The sequence below is a fragment of the Dermacentor albipictus genome, unplaced genomic scaffold, assembly GCF_038994185.2.
Source record: "Dermacentor albipictus isolate Rhodes 1998 colony unplaced genomic scaffold, USDA_Dalb.pri_finalv2 scaffold_21, whole genome shotgun sequence".
In the NCBI taxonomy this organism is placed as follows: Eukaryota; Metazoa; Arthropoda; class Arachnida; order Ixodida; family Ixodidae; genus Dermacentor; species Dermacentor albipictus.
In genome coordinates, this window is record NW_027225575.1 from 3297072 (window position 1) to 3315805 (window position 18734).

Sequence of the window (18734 nt, forward strand, 5' to 3'; positions counted from 1 at the left end):
GGCGCTCTGGGTCGATCAAGTGAGGCAGAATCGTACCGCATGGACAGGCTATTAAAGCCATTTGAGGTCGGGACCGACATAGGCTTGTTCCTAAGCAATTTTGAAAGGACTTGCGAAAAGATGAACTTCGGTCCGAGTACATGGCCACAGCGGTTGCTGTCTATGTTGCCGTGTGAGGCAGCGGAAGTAATCGCCAGATTGAGTGTGCAGGATGCATATGATTATGCGAAAGTTAAGGCTAGTCTCCTGAAGAAATACCGCCTTTCAGCCGAAGCTTTTCGGCAAAGGTTTAGGAGCACAGGCAAGAAAGATAGCGAGGGCTATCCGGAGTTTGCATATAACTTAAAGGCCAACCTAGTCGAGTGGCTTAAAAGCGCGGAAGCGTACGACAGCAGAGACATGATCATTGAATGCATGTGTCTAGAGCAGTTTTACAAAACCATCCCCCAAGCTGTGAAACTGTGGGTGCAAGACAGAGGTAATGTAAACACTGTGGAAAGGGCGGCTGAATTAGCCGAAGAGTACGCAACCCGTAGAAAGTTGAACGCCGAGGACGGAAACTGGGACGGTCGAAATGGACCGCGGAAACCATTTCCGTTCCAAAAGGGTGCGCAAACTAGACGATCGAAGCCTGTAGACATGGCGGAAAAGCCCGCAGAAAAGAGCGAGGAGAAACTTAACGGAGAAACCGCACAAAAAGAACAGAAAAGAAAATTCGAATCTGTTAGACCAATTCGCTGTTACAAATGCCACAAACTGGGACATATAGCTGTAAACTGCGAGAAGTCTAGCGTAGTTTTTTCCTACGTGGAGGAAAAAGATGAGAATATGGAACTTTTAAGTCCATATCTCCACGACCTGCAAGTTAATGGAAAACCATGCCGAGTGCTAAGAGACAGTGCCGCCACGCTGGACATTGTCCATCCGTCTTACGTGATGGTAGATGACTTCACCGGAGAAGTAGCGTGGATAAAACAGGTTGTAGAAGAACACAGCGTGTGTCTGCCCATGGCCAAAGTCAAAATCAGTGGACCATTCGGGGAGCTAGAGACTGAGGCTGCAGTTTCCAAATTTTTGTCACTGCAGTATCCCTACATCTTTTCGAATCGTTCGAATCAGTTACTGCGTGACAGAGGGCTCAAACTGGGAGAGGGCATAGTACAGGCATTGACCCGAGGCCAAGCTCGTAAGATCGCGGCGCTTTCGGCTGAAAATGCTCAAGCTCCTCCAGCGGAAGCAGAAAAGGGCATAACTTCAATACCCGAATCCGAGCTAGGCCCGAGGGACAAAAGAACAGTTGAGGAGAGCCTGCCAGCTGACCAGCTCAATGAGAGCGTAGCACTAGAGTGTCAGAGTTCTAGCCTGCAGGAAGAGCAAGCAGACGCGCTCACAAGCGAGACAGGGTCGTTATTATCACCGGCCTCAAAGAACTTCGATCAACTCTTACGCGTGGATAGAGAGTCACTGGCAGCTGAGCAAAAGAATGATGAGAGCATAGCTAAATTACGTGACACAGCTAAAGAAGGCATTGCTAGGCGCAACGTAACGATACATGAGAGAGGAGGATTGTTGTATCGGCATTACAGAGATCGAAAGGGTAAGATTTTAGATCAGTTAGTCATACCTACTAAGTATAGGGAGGACCTTTTGAGTCTTTGTCATGGAAATGGGTGGTCCGGCCACCTAGGCATAAACAAATCAAAGGAAAGATTGCTTATGGAATACTACTGGCCTGGCTGTTTCAAAGATGTAGAAAACTTTGTAAGATCATGCGACGCCTGCCAGCGTTCTGGTAAACCAGGAGAGACTTGGAAAGCTCCACTGAAGGTAGTGCCCTTAATAACAGAGCCTTTCAGACGGCTTGTAATAGACACGGTAGGGCCTCTTCCAAAAACAAAATCAGGCTACAGGTACTTGTTTACCATGCTGTGTCCGGCTACCAAGTTTCCAGAAGCAATCCCTTTGAAAGAGCTCAGCTCCACTGAAGTAGTAGACGCGCTTTTGACAGTGTTTGCGCGAGTTGGGTTTCCAGCCGAAATTCAGGCAGATCAAGGGTCAGTATTCACGAGCGCACTGACTTCCACATTCTTGCAAAAGTGCGGGGTAAAGTTAATACACAGTTCTGTCTATCACCCTCAGTCAAACAGTGTAGAGAGGTGGCATTCGGTGCTTAAGCGAGTTTTGCGTGAGCTCTGTTACGAGCACCAGGAGGACTGGGAGAACTGTCTGCCGGCAACTTTGTTTGCTTTGCGAACGGTTCCACATGAGGCGACAGGGTTCTCACCAGCAGAACTAGTGTATGGGAGGACACTCCGGTCTCCACTGAGAATGTTAAGAGAGATGTGGGAGGAAAGAGGGGAGAGTCCAACCGTGGTTGAATACGTGCTAAATTTACTGGAACGGCTAAGCGCAACCCAAGAACTAGTCGGAAAGAACATGGCACTAGCTCAAAAGAACGCCAAATTCTATTACGACAAGAATGCGAGGCTTCGTACGTTTAACGCCGGAGACCAGGTAATGAACCTCAAACCTTCAAGAAAGAACAAGCTTGAAGTTCACTGGGACGGGCCCGTTAAAGTGTTGCACAAACTTTCAGATACTAACTATGCTTTGAGAATGCCCGGTCGCAGGAAGGAAGTGAGGATATATGACTGTAATTTGATGAAGCCGTATGTAGAGCGGAGCGGAGTCGTTAACTATACCGTCAAAGAGCCGGATGGCATTGGTACCAAGTTTAAGGAGTATAGGACGACCTCCAACTCTGAAATCGGCCTAGAAGAAGTAGTAGAACACTCGGTAAGCTCGCACGCTCTAAGACCCGAGCAGCTAGATGAGCTAAAAGGGGTGTTAGGGGAATATATCGACAGATTCAGCGATCGGCCGGGTAGAACCGAACTGATAACGCATGAAATTGAGCTGACCTCTGCCGAACCAGTAAGATCAAAACCTTACAGGGTGTCTCCAAGACAGAGAGAGATTATGGAGGCAGAGATACAGCGCATGCTAGAGTTGGGAGTTATTGAGCCCGCTGAGAGTGACTACACGTCACCGCTAATACTCGTAGAAACCCCTAACAAGGACCCTCGTCCGTGTGTTGACTACAGGAAGTTAAATGCGATCACTAGGGATCAGCTGTACCCGATACCCAACATTGAGGAACGAATTGAAAGAGTTAGCGCTGCTAAATACATTTCAACTATAGATCTCGTGCGGGGGTACTGGCAAGTTCCCCTTTCAGAAAGTGCCAGCCGCTATGCCGCATTCATCTCGCCTGTAGGCACTTTTCGCCCTCTCGCACTCAGCTTCGGGCTGAAGAACGCGCCGTTTAGCTTCTCTAAGTTAATGGATATTGTCCTAAAGGACTTGCAGGAGTTCGCCTTACCTTTTCTTGATGATGTGGCCATTTTTTCGGACAGCTAGGAACAACACGTATCGCACCTCAAACAGGTGTTCTCACGGTTGAGGGAAGCCGGCTTAACGATGAAAGCGGAAAAGTGTAGGTTTGGTTGTTCGCAGGTTACTTATCTGGGCCATGTTGTCGGTCAGGGCATGAGACGGCCGGCTGAGCTGAAAATAGCGACGATTGGAGATTTTTCTCAGCCGCGCACGAAAATAGACCTTCGTTCATTTTTGGGACTTGTGGGGTACTATCAACGGTACATTCCGAATTACTCGCAATTGGCAAGTCCATTAACAGACGCCCTCCGAAAGGGAGCACCGAGTAACGTACACTGGGATAAGGACAAGGAGAACGCTTTCCAAAGTTTGAAAACGCTATTGGTTTCTCGCCCTGTGCTTCGCGCGCCAGACTACACAAAGGAATTCATAGTTCAATGCGACGCAAGCGACAGAGGTATGGGCGTGGTACTTAGTCAGGTCGGCGACGATAACGAGGAGCATCCTATCCTCTACGCCAGCCGTAAACTAAATGTAAGAGAGGAAGCCTACAGCGCTTCAGAGAGGGAATGCGCTTGTTTGGTTTGGGCCGCCCAGAAGTTGTCGTGTTACTTGTACGGAGCGAAGTTCATCTTCGAGACCGACCACTGTCCTCTGACATGGCTCAATCAAATGTCACACAAAAACGGCCGCTTGCTCCGATGGAGCCTCACTCTCCAAGAGTACAACTTCTCCGTTAGATATAAGAAGGGAAAGTTGCATAGCAATGCGGATGGTTTGAGCAGGCTAATTTGAATTCTGCGTTTGAGGGTCCCGCCTAAATTTTAGGGTTACTAGTGTTAGCTTTTCTTTAGGCGAAGAAAATCCCCTCTCATTCAGCAGAATTCCCTCCATTAATTGCTGAATTTGTCAGCAGGAATTTGCTTCAGAAATTGGCATAGTGAAATGTAGCATTTTTTTTTCTGCACTTATGTTGTTGTTGTTGTTTTTTTTTTTTTGAAGCCTAGCGAGTCTAAAGTAGGAGCCAATGCGCGTCATCTCGGCGCAGAGCCGTGTTGTGGGGTTCATTTTGCAGTTGCCTGTCCTTGTTGAATGTTTTGGGGCGGTGACATCAATGCACAAGTGGTCGCTGCGAGCCAAGATATCAATCCCCCCCCATGACCAGCAGCCGTTCTCTTCCTGCCTAGCGGTTGTCAGCGCTAGACAGTCGAGACTTTCCGGGCCATGGAGGCGCTGTCAAGAATGGCGAGTTGCGCAACAAGATTGCCACACAGTTACGACAGGGCGACACGACGCGCACCTCTCCCTCTCCGTCGCTGCAGCTGGGAGGCGTTCAAAGAAGCGGCCTTTGCGCTGGAATCCGCCGCCTTCCACCCGCCCCATCGACATTGTGACGGGACTAGTTCGGCGTGTGTGAACAATGATTCCGGAGTTCCCCAACGCGGAGCTGATTTGACACGCATGGACAAGCTGCCCTGGGGACGACGTATTTTGGTGCGTCTCACGCTTCGGAGTGGCGCAGAACAACGAGCGACCCTCGATCGGCTCCGATAGTTCCCGGAACGGCACCCCGCGCGGTTGCCTCTGTCTACAGAGCGCGGTTGCCTTTGTGTACGTAAACTGATCTTCAGAGCAGCTGCGAGTTGGTGATGTGTAAACGAACAGTCGCCGCGTCGTAGGACCGGCGGATCGAGTGTATAAAAACTGTGGTTGTGCGAATGCTGAGGACACACTTCTCTTGAGCAGTCATGTTAGACTGAGTCACTTCTCTCATGCAGTCATGTTGGACTGTTACTCTTTTTCTCAAGCAGTCATGTTAGACTGATTTAATTTCTGTAAATAAACCCTTTTCCTCGTTCTCGATGAGAAGCAGTTCTTCACTTCATCAACGATCTCAGCGTAAATAAGTTGGACGACGGCATGGGCCAGCTACCTCCGAATTCATGCCGTACTCCAATCTTGGCAAAGGACCACGGACGATGGGTTTGAACCCCCAATCCTGACAACGCTCACCGCGTCCGATGCGGGGCGCGTAGTCGCTGCGCCGTAGCAAAGCCACCTAGAAACAGTCTCTGTAGCACGCCGCAACCTTCGCTTCTCATTCCAACAAGCAGCTCTGTCTCCAGGAGGCATCTCACCTCGTGAGTGTCTAGCAGAGGCAAGCGCAGCTGCTTATATACCGCCGCGACGCCGCGAGCGACGGCGCGAGTTGGAGCCCCGTTTCTCCTCTGTCATGACGTCACGGTGTCACGTGGACAGCCTTGAAGGCGACGGCGCGAGTTGGAGCCCCGTTTCTCCTCTGTCGTGACGTCACGGTGTCACGTGGTATTGAAGGTGACACTGCCGCGCCTGAGGAGCTGGGTTGAGCTCTAGTAATATGCTTCGCATAAAAGTGCAATTCGCGAGCATTTCATTCCCCGTCAGCGAGACGCTGTTGCTCGACACGGCTTGCACCCTTGTTCCCTGCAGGGCACGCGCGCAGCCTTAGTAAAATGTCTATTCAACGCTTAGCTAACTTGCTGGCAGTCTTGCTTACTTAATATGCTGACATACGTGCACATGTATTTTTTGCATTAATGAAACGCGCTGTCGCGTTCGCCAGAGTGCCCTAATGGAATGGAACCAAAATAGATTGATCAGTCCACCCGACTAGATTTCAAGATGGCTATGCAGCTCACCGCGGTACTGCACCACCGCTGACAAGACAACAATTGTTATTTGCTGTTCTACACGACAGCAAAAAGAGGCCAGCTGTGGTCGCTGAGATCTGTCACCTGTGATCCATGTGTTCTGTATCTTTGGCTATGGAGTAATGTAGCGCATTCACCATGTCAAAGAAATTTAATACTCCTTCGAGTAGCTTTTGTTTCAGTGAAGAAGCATACGTGCTCTGTAATTTGAGTGTCAATGGGTGGCGTATCCAGGGCCGGAATTTCGTCGGGCATGTTATTCTCTTTAACAGCTGCAGCATGAAAGCCAAAGCGTGGATATATATATACTTGCCAGCGTGACAATGCGCCATTTAAGTATGCCGCTGAAAGGCGACTCGCAACTGGTTGCATCTTTGATGCAATACAGCTGGCACGTAGGCGTCTGTACATCTGTGTGTGAACTATCGAGGCTGTTCCGAGGTTAAAGTAGCGTTCTGTTTGTGCCGCTTTTCACATTTCACCTATACAATGCGATGCGTACTAGATGAATTTCGCGGGGACGCTCGACTCTCACCTGTCTCCTGTAATCTGGCTTCTCCGTGCAACAAAGCCGGCGGCGTGCTGTGGGGTTGCAGGTTAGCACGAAAGATGGCGCACGTGTTGCGCTGCTAACGCCGTCTAGCGGCGGGGTTACTGGGGCGCAAAAGGGCGCAAGGCTGCTGCTCTTTTGGCTTGGGATCGGTGAGCGGCGCGGGACTTTCGCGCGTTTGCCCGCCGTTCACGGGGCCATCCTGCGAAAGGCTTAGGAGCCGGACACCGGAATGGACGAACATGATCGTTCGAACGCTTCACCGTTCGCGTGACCGCACACGCCAACGATTAGGCGTTGGTGTCCAGCATGGGGGCGAACACGCACATTCGCTCGCTATCCGGTCGCGGTGAGTCTGACGTCCTCCATTTGTCGCGCGCCCATCGGCGTGTTTCATTCGGCTAGCAGGCATTACTGATTGAAATGTGCAATGAAGGCCCTTGTGATCGTCTGCACTACTGTGTTGTCGTTCCGTGGTTCCAAGAGCACGCGTGAGACCCCACAATCTGACGCTACTGCTGGAAGTTACACAGGTTAAAACTGGGATGATGCACATTTTCCAATTAGACATAAACGCAAATCCCATATCGTGATAGCAGACATTCCTGGTTATTTTAAGGCATGTAAGTAATTTGCTAGGAGCTCCACCAGAATGAATAGCAGTTGTTGCTCTGGATGAACAGCTAGATTTCTTTAGAATGCAAATTAGTTCTTGCTTACACTCAAAACTAATTGCCCTGACCTGTGTATAGGTGCCATAAATCACGGTGAGTCTGTAGAGAAACTTGAGAGCGTTGTTGCCGCCCGACTTCCTTTTTGTACATCTCTTTTCGTGGTTAAGAAGCCTCTACTTAGGGTAAGAGTGGCCGTTTTTCTATTTAAGAAGCACGTCTTAGTAACAAGGATTCACTCATTATTCCTCTTTATTGTCTCTTTAGCGCTACGACCAACTTCAAAGTATATGAACGTCTGTATCCATATCGTGGTTTGGTTGACAGCCGTAAGGGTTTGAAAATCAATCTCTCTCAAAAAAAAAAGCTTGCCAAACATTTTTACACAACATCCGCCTGTAGGTATACACTGCAACAAAAAAAAGAGGAAAAAAAAAGAGCGACATCATTCATACCTGTTATTAGGCTCAACGTCAAGCCAAGGATTATTGTAAGAGCCGCACTGAGAAAGCCACTCCAATATGATGAAAATTTGTAGAGGGGAAACAGATCGTCCAGGATCCTGTAAGATGCAAATGCACAGCCCGTAAAAAAAAGCAATAATAAACTCGTCGTGTAACGTAGCCCTAATGATCGTAAGTGAGCCGACGTTCTATTATGAATAAACTAAATATATCTTTTTTAACAGCAAGAGGCGTGACATATCGGGTGATAACAAAGTATTTTTCAAAGCAGAATTGTCTGCCGCTGCGATTTCATATGCTATAGTGCACAAGGCCTGGGTCACCGAGAGGGCACGACTGGCTTGGCGGCTCGATTTCGCATACTTGCACCCACCAACATGAACAGCAGCCACTCACAAACATGGACACTCTTTGAAGAAGAAGAAGATATCGAGGAACCGAGGAGCCGAATTTTCGTTAGTCACAATCATGTGAAGCCAACAGACAATAAAAACAAAGGAAAACGAAGAGTAAATTATTCGTTTTTGATTGAAATGATAAGATATTCGGGAAACATGGATGACCTCCTGTCATTCATAGGAAGGAAAAAAAAACTTTTTCTTAGCCGAATGCCTTGGTCAACTAAAGTGTTTTGAGGACATGTTAATGCGGAACAATTAGACAATGAAAATGTAGAATTCTGTGTAATTAAACCACAATATTAGCGTTATCTGATCACGATTTGTCACCAGTATACTGCACTACCTGATGAAGCACGTGCTTTGAAACAATCACTAGTGGATAGCTGAGAAGGCGACAGTGAGTTGAAGGAAACCGGGGTATTAGTGTTGCTTTTTGATGACTGGCTGCGCTACGAATTATTTAAATTTATTTATTCTTTAGTTTTACGTACGACAATAAGAGATGGTCTATGGCAGTAGTGGTATTGGTGAAATAATGGAACAAGACTCAAGTGGCGAAAAATAAACTACAAAGCCGAAAAAAAAATAAGGCCCGACAATATTGGCAAGTGAATTCAAGGGGCATATAACCCAGTAGCTTATTAATTGCAGAACGTATCTAAAAACTGATGCAATAGCAATCCACGGGTTAGTGACAAATATATGCCTCCACTAAATGAGAGAATGTATACATGTGCGCACGGGAAATGGTTCTATGACTTCTGTGAGCTCTTGGTAGTCAATATATTTATTTTTGCGAATTTCTAATCAGAGTGCTAGTATATAGCCCTGTTGAAGCAGCTCGGTGTAATATATTTGCTAAGTGTTTGACCGTTTTAGTTCTTTTATGTCCGCAAAGCCTATGTTCACTGCATACCTACAAATTCATTCAGCGCTATAATATATCAAGTTGGGTGACGCTATAGAAGGCATCGAGTTTTGTGGCAGGCATATCTTGCGTTTTTAATGCTTTACTTAGCTACTTCCGCACCTCTGGTTGGTTGGACGCCGACGGCGATCAACTGGTGAACGCAACACGAGTAAAGCACATGAGAAAGCAGCACTTGCATTGGATAGGCGCCCCCGCGTGGTCCCCGCTAAGCAGACATCTCGCTACCACGTGCGCGTTGACTCACCACCGAAGCTCGCGTCACCTGTGATCGCCAGATACGCTCCGTTCGTTGGCGCTCGCATGCCAGTATTGGGGGCGAGGACTTGCGGCGTCGCCATCTGTCGGAAACTACTCCCTTGCATGGTATGAGGGATCACGCGGCGCGCTCCTCACAAGTTTCGCTTACGGCGCCCAATAAAAAACACCACGCAGCAGCCCTCCTGGACATTTCTGTAGATACTCTCAAAACGAGGGAAGTTTTTTACTGTCCAAAGAATAATCTTGGGCAAACTGAAAGCACAGAATGGTTTACAGGCGCTATCTCTTTGCCGAATACGTTTACAGTAAACGCCACTGCGCGTGGTCGCCGCCATGGAGTCTCCCGAAGCGGCCTCTGGCGCGAATGGTAGGCAAACGCTGTGAGCGAACCATGTGAAACATGCTCTTATAGTGGGCTGTCTGTATAACTAAATGGAGTATAACAGAATGAGGCCTCAATGCAGCGATCGCACGGGTTCGTGGTGACCGACTGCGCGCCTGCATCCATGTACGCGCACAATGTTTCCCTTTCGCTGCGATCGCGTTTTCGCATCGTGCCCTGAGCAGCAGCATATGAGCAGCATATTGGCAGCAGCATATGAGCATTGGACAGCACACAAGCAACCAGTGTTGCGTGGAAACTATCAGAGCTGTTCAAAAATAATTTCGTTATATCTACGGACTTCCACACCTACCAGGGCGACTTGGGATGTCCCGCCGCGATGATTGAATCTTTGTTTTTCTAAGGTCTTCGATGTTTAAATACCATTATTTCGCAAGTTGCCTCGCACTGTATATTTATCGGTCTTCTCAGCGAGCAAGTGCCCGCTGCTTCATTTATTTATTCCAGTACATTTCATTGTTTGGTGCTACACAAGCGTGAGCATATGTCATGCCTCTTTTTATGTACTTTTTATGGTTCCCTTTCCATTACAGTGAATTTGCCAGTATCTGGCATCAACAAGTTCATAGGCCAAAACTTCATAACATTAGCCGGGCAGCGCGCGCGGGCGGGCGTCTAAGTGCGCGCTTTCTGCTACTCACCGAACATCACAGCCCCGATGCCGTATCAGAAATCTTCCTCGCGTCTGTGCCTGCTTCACACTCCATTTGTAGCCGATGGCTGTCTGCCGGTTCTAAGTTTCGTGAGCCAAGCTTCACGCAGCTTCTTGTCCCGCGGCTACGTGTGAATAAGGCTGACACCGGGCTCCGTTACGTACGTCTGGCACTGCGGCACCGAGCAGTAGCCTACCATGCTGCACGCCTCCAAAGGCGGCCACTACCTATTATAGTGCTTTCAAATGTTTTCAAGCAGACACACAAGTCGGGAAAGCCTCAGGACTTAATCAAAACCGCAGCACAGGTGGGACATTAAACTATCGTTTTCAGCTCGCTTCGGCGCTTCCGAAACAGCCGACATGGCCGCTGTGTCCGCGTTATCCCTCGTGCCATGTCACGCCGATGGTGGCGCCAGCTTTTCCAGTGGTGGAGCTCGCCCCCAATAGCAATGCCTCCCCATGCGCATTCTCTCACTCGATGAGATGGATAGCTGAGAGAAAGCAACGTCGTGCTGAAGTGGTGTGTCTCAGCTATGCTACCGAACAGGGTGATGCACGGGAGAGGCAAATGGACAGATGAAAGAAGCCGCAAAACAACGCGAAAGCGCCAAGGATGCTGAGAAAAAGTGAGTTGCCATCGAGGCGGAGGAAAAGCAAGAGCATTGCGGCATCGACGCGAGACTCGGCGCAGACTTGACCCAGCCGCGACTAAGAAAGAAAAAAATTGCGACAATAATACGAAAGCGATGAGAATCAACGTTAAAAGCGAAGCTTTCGTGAAACGTTGCATCTAAAAGCTCTCCAAAGAGACACATGGCGCGGTGAAATCTTATTTAATATGCACAAGGAACTGTTCACATTCTCCACCCATTTAGCTTCTCGGTAATGCGCATGCAAGTATTTCTCTTTCGCACTGCATTTTGCGGCATAGAGATTGCGCGATTGCCGGACAAGACTGTCAGGCGGAGACGCGACCTCAACCACGAAACCCATGCGATCCGGATTACACTGCCTCCGAAACCAGCCCAGTTTAAAAAAAAAAAAAACACACACACATTTACGGGATCGGCTTACTTCGGTGGTATACACTGCCGTCCAAATCGGCCCACTTAACACGGCCATAAATCAACCGACAAGACGTGCCAAATCCAGGCTAAGAAGAAGGCTTAGGAAACTTCGCTATAATAATGGAATTACGCCCTCAGAAGACATTTATTTGTTATAGTTAGGACATTCATATATCGTTTTTGTTTCATTACATGATTCCGCATAGAACAGAGAAGGTCACCGGCACATCTGTGAGGGTCGGGCATATATGGCTATGTAAGCCGATTCGTTATATGCGTGCTTTACAGTGTGCGTGAGCTATTCGGCAAGACGACAAAAGCAGCGGCCAGTGCCGCCGAGGAGGAATGAGGGGAAGGATTGGTTCGCTAATATTTAGACGCTTCACCAACCAACTAGCCCGGCAGAATGTCCTACTGAAGTTCGCTACGAAAGCATCGTTTTAGATTAACTGCTCCGAAGATGCGAAGTACGTACGTCATCCGCGAATATGCCGCTAAGATCCACACAAAAACGCTATCGCAGACTCTGAAAATCATCTATGATGGCTTTATCTGCCACACGGTAGCATTTCGCAAAAATCCGACGTCAGTGTTGGCGTAGGCGCCGGTGCCGGCGTCGCCGACGTTGTACGTATGAGAAAAATCATACCGAACTACGCATACCGATCCCCGCAGGCGCTCCGCGGGTCGTATAGGCGTTACTGGACTAAGTGAATTTCTGAAAGTAAAATGCGTCAGGAAATTCATAAAGGACGACTTACACACACCATCCGTACATGATAGCGTCGGAATGCAATTAGAATATACGAGAAAACATCATTCTGTCACGCGGAAACTCAAACACAAACCCCTTTTCCAGCTGCCGTTTGAGGTTAATCTTAGTAGGAGCGGCGCGCCACAGACAGCTCACCCCTTCGTGCATAGCGTTCCCCGCCAGCGTTTCCCGGTAAACACTATGGTTACATAAGCTGCAGTTGCCGGGAAGCGTGAGAAGCAGTCAGGGATCTTTGAATGCTATCGCGTTCCACTCCTAAAGGCGAAGCTTAAGCGTTCTCCTAATGTACTTTTTCTCTTTCCTTACGTGACGACGATCAAGCACAAAGGGAGGATGACGAGAGCAAATGACTACACGGCCTTTATTTAGTTAAATGTGGAAACCCTCCCCGGTAACTCAGTGGTTATGGCGTCGTGCTGCTATAGGTGCGACGTTGTGGGTTCCATCCCGACCGTGGCGGCCGCATTCCTATGGGGGTGGATACTTGCACCAGGCTTTGGGTGCATGTTAAAGAATCACACGTGGTCAAAATCGGAACCTTCTCTTCGGCGTCCCTTGTAGCCCTCTGTACAGTTTAGGGGCGTTAAAGCCCTCATTTTATGTTATCTGCACTTGATCAAATGTAGTGCGTGGTGACCGTAGTTTACACTGTCTGTTTCTTTTTGTTTTTCATTTGACAAACTTTCGAATAAGTTTTTAGGCATTACAATGTTTCAGCCTAAGGCAATGTTTATAAAACACAGTACAAAAGAACAGACAGTAAACCTAACTATAAGCCGTAATGCAACAAAGTGTCTGCAAGAAAGTGCAAAAATAATGCAACGAAGCGCTACAATAAATCCATAACTGTGAATATCAATAAATACAAAAGGAAAAGCGAGAGTGGACGCTTGCTGTCGTCATCGGCACTTAACCGTCCCATTAGGACGCTGAACTTACACGCTGCTCTCTTCGCTGACTGGAACACCAGGCAGCGTCAGGTTGGCTGGACAAAGTTCGGTCGTGACGGGCATCTTGGGAAACCGCACACCGCTCAATGTTTTCCCGATTGCTTGCCATAATGTCAGGCAGCTCAGCAAAGCTGTCGCAACTGCTGCGCCCTGCGAATGTTTAGTTTACACGTAGTATTCTAACATATTAGGTGCACAAACGTAAGTCAACATAGACCTCGTGAATTATGTTAACAGATGGAGAAGAACCAGTCGTTCTTTAAATGGCAGCGGGAATAAGGGGGGAGGGGGGGGGGGCTAGGAGAATACCGAGATACAGATACATAACTTCATTCACATCATCGATGAAGGAGAGAGAAAAGAAAGCGTATAAATAGCTTGGTTGGCCCTCTTCCACTCCCGCATGAGGCAGGTGGTACGCAACAAAAGTTAAAATATAGATAAAAATAGTAATGCCAAGTACACGTGTCACGTTATAAATTATCCCTGGAGTTCCATTTTTTTTTTACTTAAATGTCCACTAAGTCTATTTCCATATATACCCAGCGGCTAACATTCCAGACACTTTGAAAGCCAATTTTCTTGCATATTTCATGTCCCATTATAAATTATCAATACGTACAATGCCGTTAGCCCAGGGAAAGACAACCGCCATAAAAAAGAGGCCGACAAAAGGTCCTGTTGCGCTGTTGTAGAACACCATGATTATCTGCAAGAGATGATAATAAAATTATTAAAAATATGCTCTGTTGTGACATGGCGGTTCGTTATGCTGCCATAAGCTAAAAGCGAAAGCGAACAGCTGCTGCTTTTTTTTTCCAAAAGGAAGTTGCTACAGAATACTGGCGGGGGCACTTGTGCAGCAGTAATCCTCACGCAAGAACTTGTTTTAACCATAAGAAACGACTTCTTTATGTAGAAGTTACACTAACATGCACATAGGTATCCCGCAATGTGGATTCTATAGACAATTTTTTCATGGCCGCCACCATATTGCTACGCAGTGGCGCCATCTACGGGCTGTCGGTATGCTGGCTTGGGCGAGCGCTCCGTCTTGCATGGCAGGTATACGCTCGGTGGTAGTTTCTGGCGTCTGTTTTCGTGCTCATGCGGTCTATTTAGTATTACGTGGCATCTTCTGCGTGGAAAACTGTTCTGTGAGACGTACTGAGGTGGTTTAAGTCGGCATGGCCGGACTTCCTGCTGCCGTTGAGGCGGACGGAGCACGCAGCGCGATGTGTTCGCGCATGTTTGAGCCTACAATCAGCCTCGGAGATAATTGTGTACTTATGAAAGTTCCATTCACTTATGTGACCTTATTGCAGTATTATCCTCTAGTTCTAAGCTGCCGTTTAGAAGCAACGAAACATACACGACGATCGTAACAGCGTGGGTACCGTTCTGCTACGCTAGGGGCCTTGCTGCTATACTTTGACAAGCGTTCAAACTGTTAGCTGCAGATTACATTGCGTGGTTACTTGGTTCGGTGGATCAGGTTTCGATGATTTAATGAAGGAGTTTTGCTTAGTAATAACAGCATACGTTACCGTATGAATTATACTTGTTCAGTAAAGCTACCGTTTACGAACTGCGCGAGCATCCTAAGCAGTGGTAAGTGCTGGATTACAGATATCTTTGTTCTATATAGCGCATGGTCCAAGCATGCGGCATCAACGTTTATAGATTTATAAACGCTGTGCGGCGTGACTATGCGAGGTCGTACTGCGGCGTAAGGTCGTTTTCTCTTTCTTTTTCGAGAAAGAGGATCATAACCAAATTTTTTTTCGGTTGCGTTCGTTCCGTTCTCTACATACGACGCCCTCACACGTAATATGGAAATTTTGGCCTCAGAAATAGCCATCGCATTCTTTTTATACGATCCATCTCGGATATTATGACTTTACAGGGTAAAAAGGCAATGCTGAAGCACATAGCTCATATGTATCATGCTGGTTGACCGACCGCAGTTTGCGCTGTATTGAGCAGCGCCATCGGCCTCATGCAGGAGGCTAGCTAGAGTCGACATATCGGGATTTTAAGCCTACTATATTTGAAATACGTGAGAACGATGTCGGTGTATCGTAAATATTTGATACTGCCTGCCGCTGAGATGTTTCGTGGTTGCCTTAGGCAGGGCATACACGAGCGTGCACTCTTATGTTCTAATCCCTACACCAAGCGATCGGATAGTGAGCATATTTACCATTTCATGCTGGTAATACAGAGACGCCGGTTCTCTTTGTTGAATTAAAACCGATATAGGCAAAATAATTCACAACACATACACACACCGCGGCTGATAATGCGTGTCGCATGTTTGTGCCCCCAAGAGATATTTCCGCGTACTGTAGTTACCAATGCACCGAAAGGCTTCCCTGATGACCTTCTATGAACGGACATTGCGTAAATTTCACAAAGTACAATCTAACACATCTAGAAATCGTTCCGCAGCCCGCGACAGCAATACTTTCAAGCAGCGCCGCGCCGGATCACACAAGCCAGAGAGGAGGAAAGGCTCGCCGCGCACCCTTTCCTCCGCGCCCGATGAAAAGTCTAAAGCTGCATGCTGAATTCGAATCATAAACCGTCATTGGCATGGATGTCGAACAACGGTACGCACGTGGTTACTGTTCGTGGGGTAATATATCCTTTGACTTGGAAAGGCTGCGTGGCTAATGAAATCACACGATTCCGAGGAGAAAGTAGTTTTAGGAGTGTTTTTTTTTTTTACCTCTGACATTGAACGCTTAGGCTTTGAAGTTTCTCCAGTCGAGCCCCTTGTGTAACGGTCACGCACATCGCAAAAATATCCACAGCTAGACTGCATAAGCCACGGCTCTAATTCTTTGGTGGCATACGAGAACGTCATTCTGTGCGGCTTCAGTAGACACGGCGAACGGCACCGGCGAAGTCACACTTGCGAGCGCCCCCTCTTCCTTCGCACTCACCCTTGCCCATTGGCCTTTTAGACTTCGCCAATAAATAGCTTGCGTGTTTGATTGGCCGCCACACGTATAGTACTCCACTTAGAGTTCTCTCTCTCTCTCTCTGTCTCTCTCTCTCTCTCTCTCTCTATCACTGGCTTGTCGACGCCGCCTTCCTGCTCTACTCGTCCTGAATGCAAAGTCTCTAGCACCAGACTCCCAAGCTTCGGCTCGCGCCGGTAATCAAGCTTTCGCGCTATCAGGCACGTGCTATTTTACCATACACGCACATATCTTGCACAAAGAACTCTATGTGGAAAATTCAAAGAAAAAAAATAAAACAAGGTGCACTGGCAAGTGCGACGAGCATTTCCTGAAAGCGGTGCCATTCGGGCTTTCTCGAAGGGGAGACGGCAGAAAGGAACGGAAGTCACTAATGATACTCTGAGCCACGACTTAGCTAACGAAGCGGCAAACTGATGCTGTGACTTCGTCTGGTTGTTAAGTAAATGTACTATTATCAGGATGCCGACAGAGATGGGGTTGGAACCGCTTAAATTACGTATCGGTTCTGCATACAGAACTCGCGTTTACTTGAGCAGAAAACAAAACTCATCACAGCAAGAGTCAGTTCGTTTCAGTAATTGTTACGGGCGTGTCGTGTACGTAGGTAGCAGCCGCCTCATAAATGTGTGAAGCACTAAAGTTGACAGAACGTTGTATCCATGTAATTAGCAATTACTCCCGCGCTCGGGAGTCATTGCTACATTTGATGAAATGCCATGCTCACGATAACAATACCCAACATAGCAGGAAGTGAAGCACACGTTGAAGGAGGCCAGTAAGTAAGACCTCGTGTGTGCAAAACGTGCGAGCTATAGTATGATGAGTACTGCGAGGCGCTCACCTTTGCCGCTGATCCCAAGTGAGGTGCTGCTATGGCGTACGCTGTCATGATTGCACCGACGACGAGAGCTGAAAAAAAAATGACACAATCTCGTAGAGCCGCGCGTGCATCGGCGCCAATTGATCCACGGCACGGCGCAGCCCCTTGAAAGTCACGCATGGCACTGTCGAAAGGGTATACGATACTCGCGGTGTGCAACAAAAGGCAGAGTCCGAGCTCTTTATAACGGAGCTCCCGTTGCATCACCCGCGCATCGCGAAACTCTGGACAACGAAGCAACTGCGTTGTCATTCTTCTGTCGCGACGCGGGGTGCTGAATGGGCGATCTGAGGAGATCCGAAAGAGTGTTCTGGGTCAACTTTCGCCTTAGGTGAGTTGGCCGTACACTACATTGGCCGAGGATTTCAAAGCCTGCGTCACACTTGACGCGAACACGCCTTACGTGCCTTTCGGGTTCTCCTGCGGCTGGCACTGGAAATTTCTGCTTGGCGTGCCCTGAAAGGGCTATAGCTTCACGCGTCTTCCCTTGAAAGCATTCGACGTTTGCTCTTCCTAGCCTGGGTTTGCTGAACTGGGGCAGCTGTACATTTGTCTTGGTCCTCCGGGTTAAGTTTGATTGGGGCTGTACATCAGTGGTACCCAAATTTACCATCAAAGACGCTTCTTACAGCGGCTGCGATCGGGAAAAAAGGTGAGTTATTGTAGAAGAATGTCTTTTTTTTTTACAAATGAATAATCGCAGAGGCCACTAACCAAAAATATCCGTAAGAAATAGAATCTACGAGGCTCTAGCCGGTACATCAAGCATGAACGGTAGTAAATCCCTTGGTCAGAAACTTGTTTCGAATTGCATGGCAAGCTTGAGCCATCGTAGTCTAGTATTGTCAGACATTCTAGCCATCTCTTAACAAACAACAAATTTCCATCTATTCACTGTGCAAACCATATTACTCCCACCCTCCCCCCTCCAAATTCTGGTTTTTCTCTAAGTTCAAAAGCGCAGCTTTCAGGTTGCTGCAACAACACGCCTCGACACATACAAGAAGTTGTTCCAAACTTGCTGTTTTTGTCACCTTAATGGCATTGCGGGTGAGACGTCAGTGGCAGAAAAAGTTACGCACTGCGCACAGTCAACAGCAAAAGTTTACGGGATGAGGTTTGCCATGCAAATGTGAATTCCTGCACTATTAAGGCATGTTACTTCTAATTTAAGGAATCACTGTGTAGGTGGCGAAGGCTACTATATGCTGGAACAGTTATTTCAGGGTTGTGTGGCCACTCTAGGCTAGAATTCAGCTTCTTATCAGATCCTGCGTCCCGTAAGCTTTTGCGTTTGACGGTACGAACCTTTGCAAAATGAAATTCGCAGTTTGAACGTCGTTTTATGACTAACCACATCGGAAAACGCATGTGATGTGCTATATTGTTTGCGTGTTGTCAAACAATCTTCAGACACCTGCCTAACGTTCTTGCGTTGTCGGCATAGACTAAAGACAGCATTCCTAATTCGCGTGAACGGTGCGACGAACTGTGTAACCCAATAACAGGCTCTTAAAGGGACACTAAAGGTTAACATTAAGTCAACGTGAACTGTTGCAATACTATCCCAGAAACATCGAAACGCTTGTTTCGTGCGAAGAAGAGACTTATTTTAAGAGAAAATGCGTTCTGAAGCGTCCGCGTACCTCTAGC

At 47.8% G+C, this 18734-nt stretch overlaps 1 protein-coding gene and 1 long non-coding RNA gene across 5 annotated transcripts in view; one reads left to right on the top strand and one right to left on the bottom strand.

The window, feature by feature from the left end:
* Positions 1 to 18734, top strand: part of LOC139052279 (uncharacterized) — a 38821-nt gene that overhangs the window by 14120 nt on the left and 5967 nt on the right. The window lies entirely within an intron of this gene.
* Positions 1 to 18734, bottom strand: part of LOC139052278 (sodium-coupled monocarboxylate transporter 2-like) — a 43767-nt gene that overhangs the window by 8457 nt on the left and 16576 nt on the right. For all 4 annotated transcript variants that reach the window (XM_070529354.1, XM_070529355.1, XM_070529356.1 and 1 more), the window contains exons 10-13: positions 17043 to 17110; positions 13834 to 13920; positions 13201 to 13361; positions 7763 to 7869 (exon numbers count right to left, since the gene is read on the bottom strand). In XM_070529354.1, the coding sequence (XP_070385455.1) occupies positions 7763 to 7869; positions 13201 to 13361; positions 13834 to 13920; positions 17043 to 17110 (423 nt within the window). The remainder of the gene's footprint in view (positions 1 to 7762; positions 7870 to 13200; positions 13362 to 13833; positions 13921 to 17042; positions 17111 to 18734) is intronic.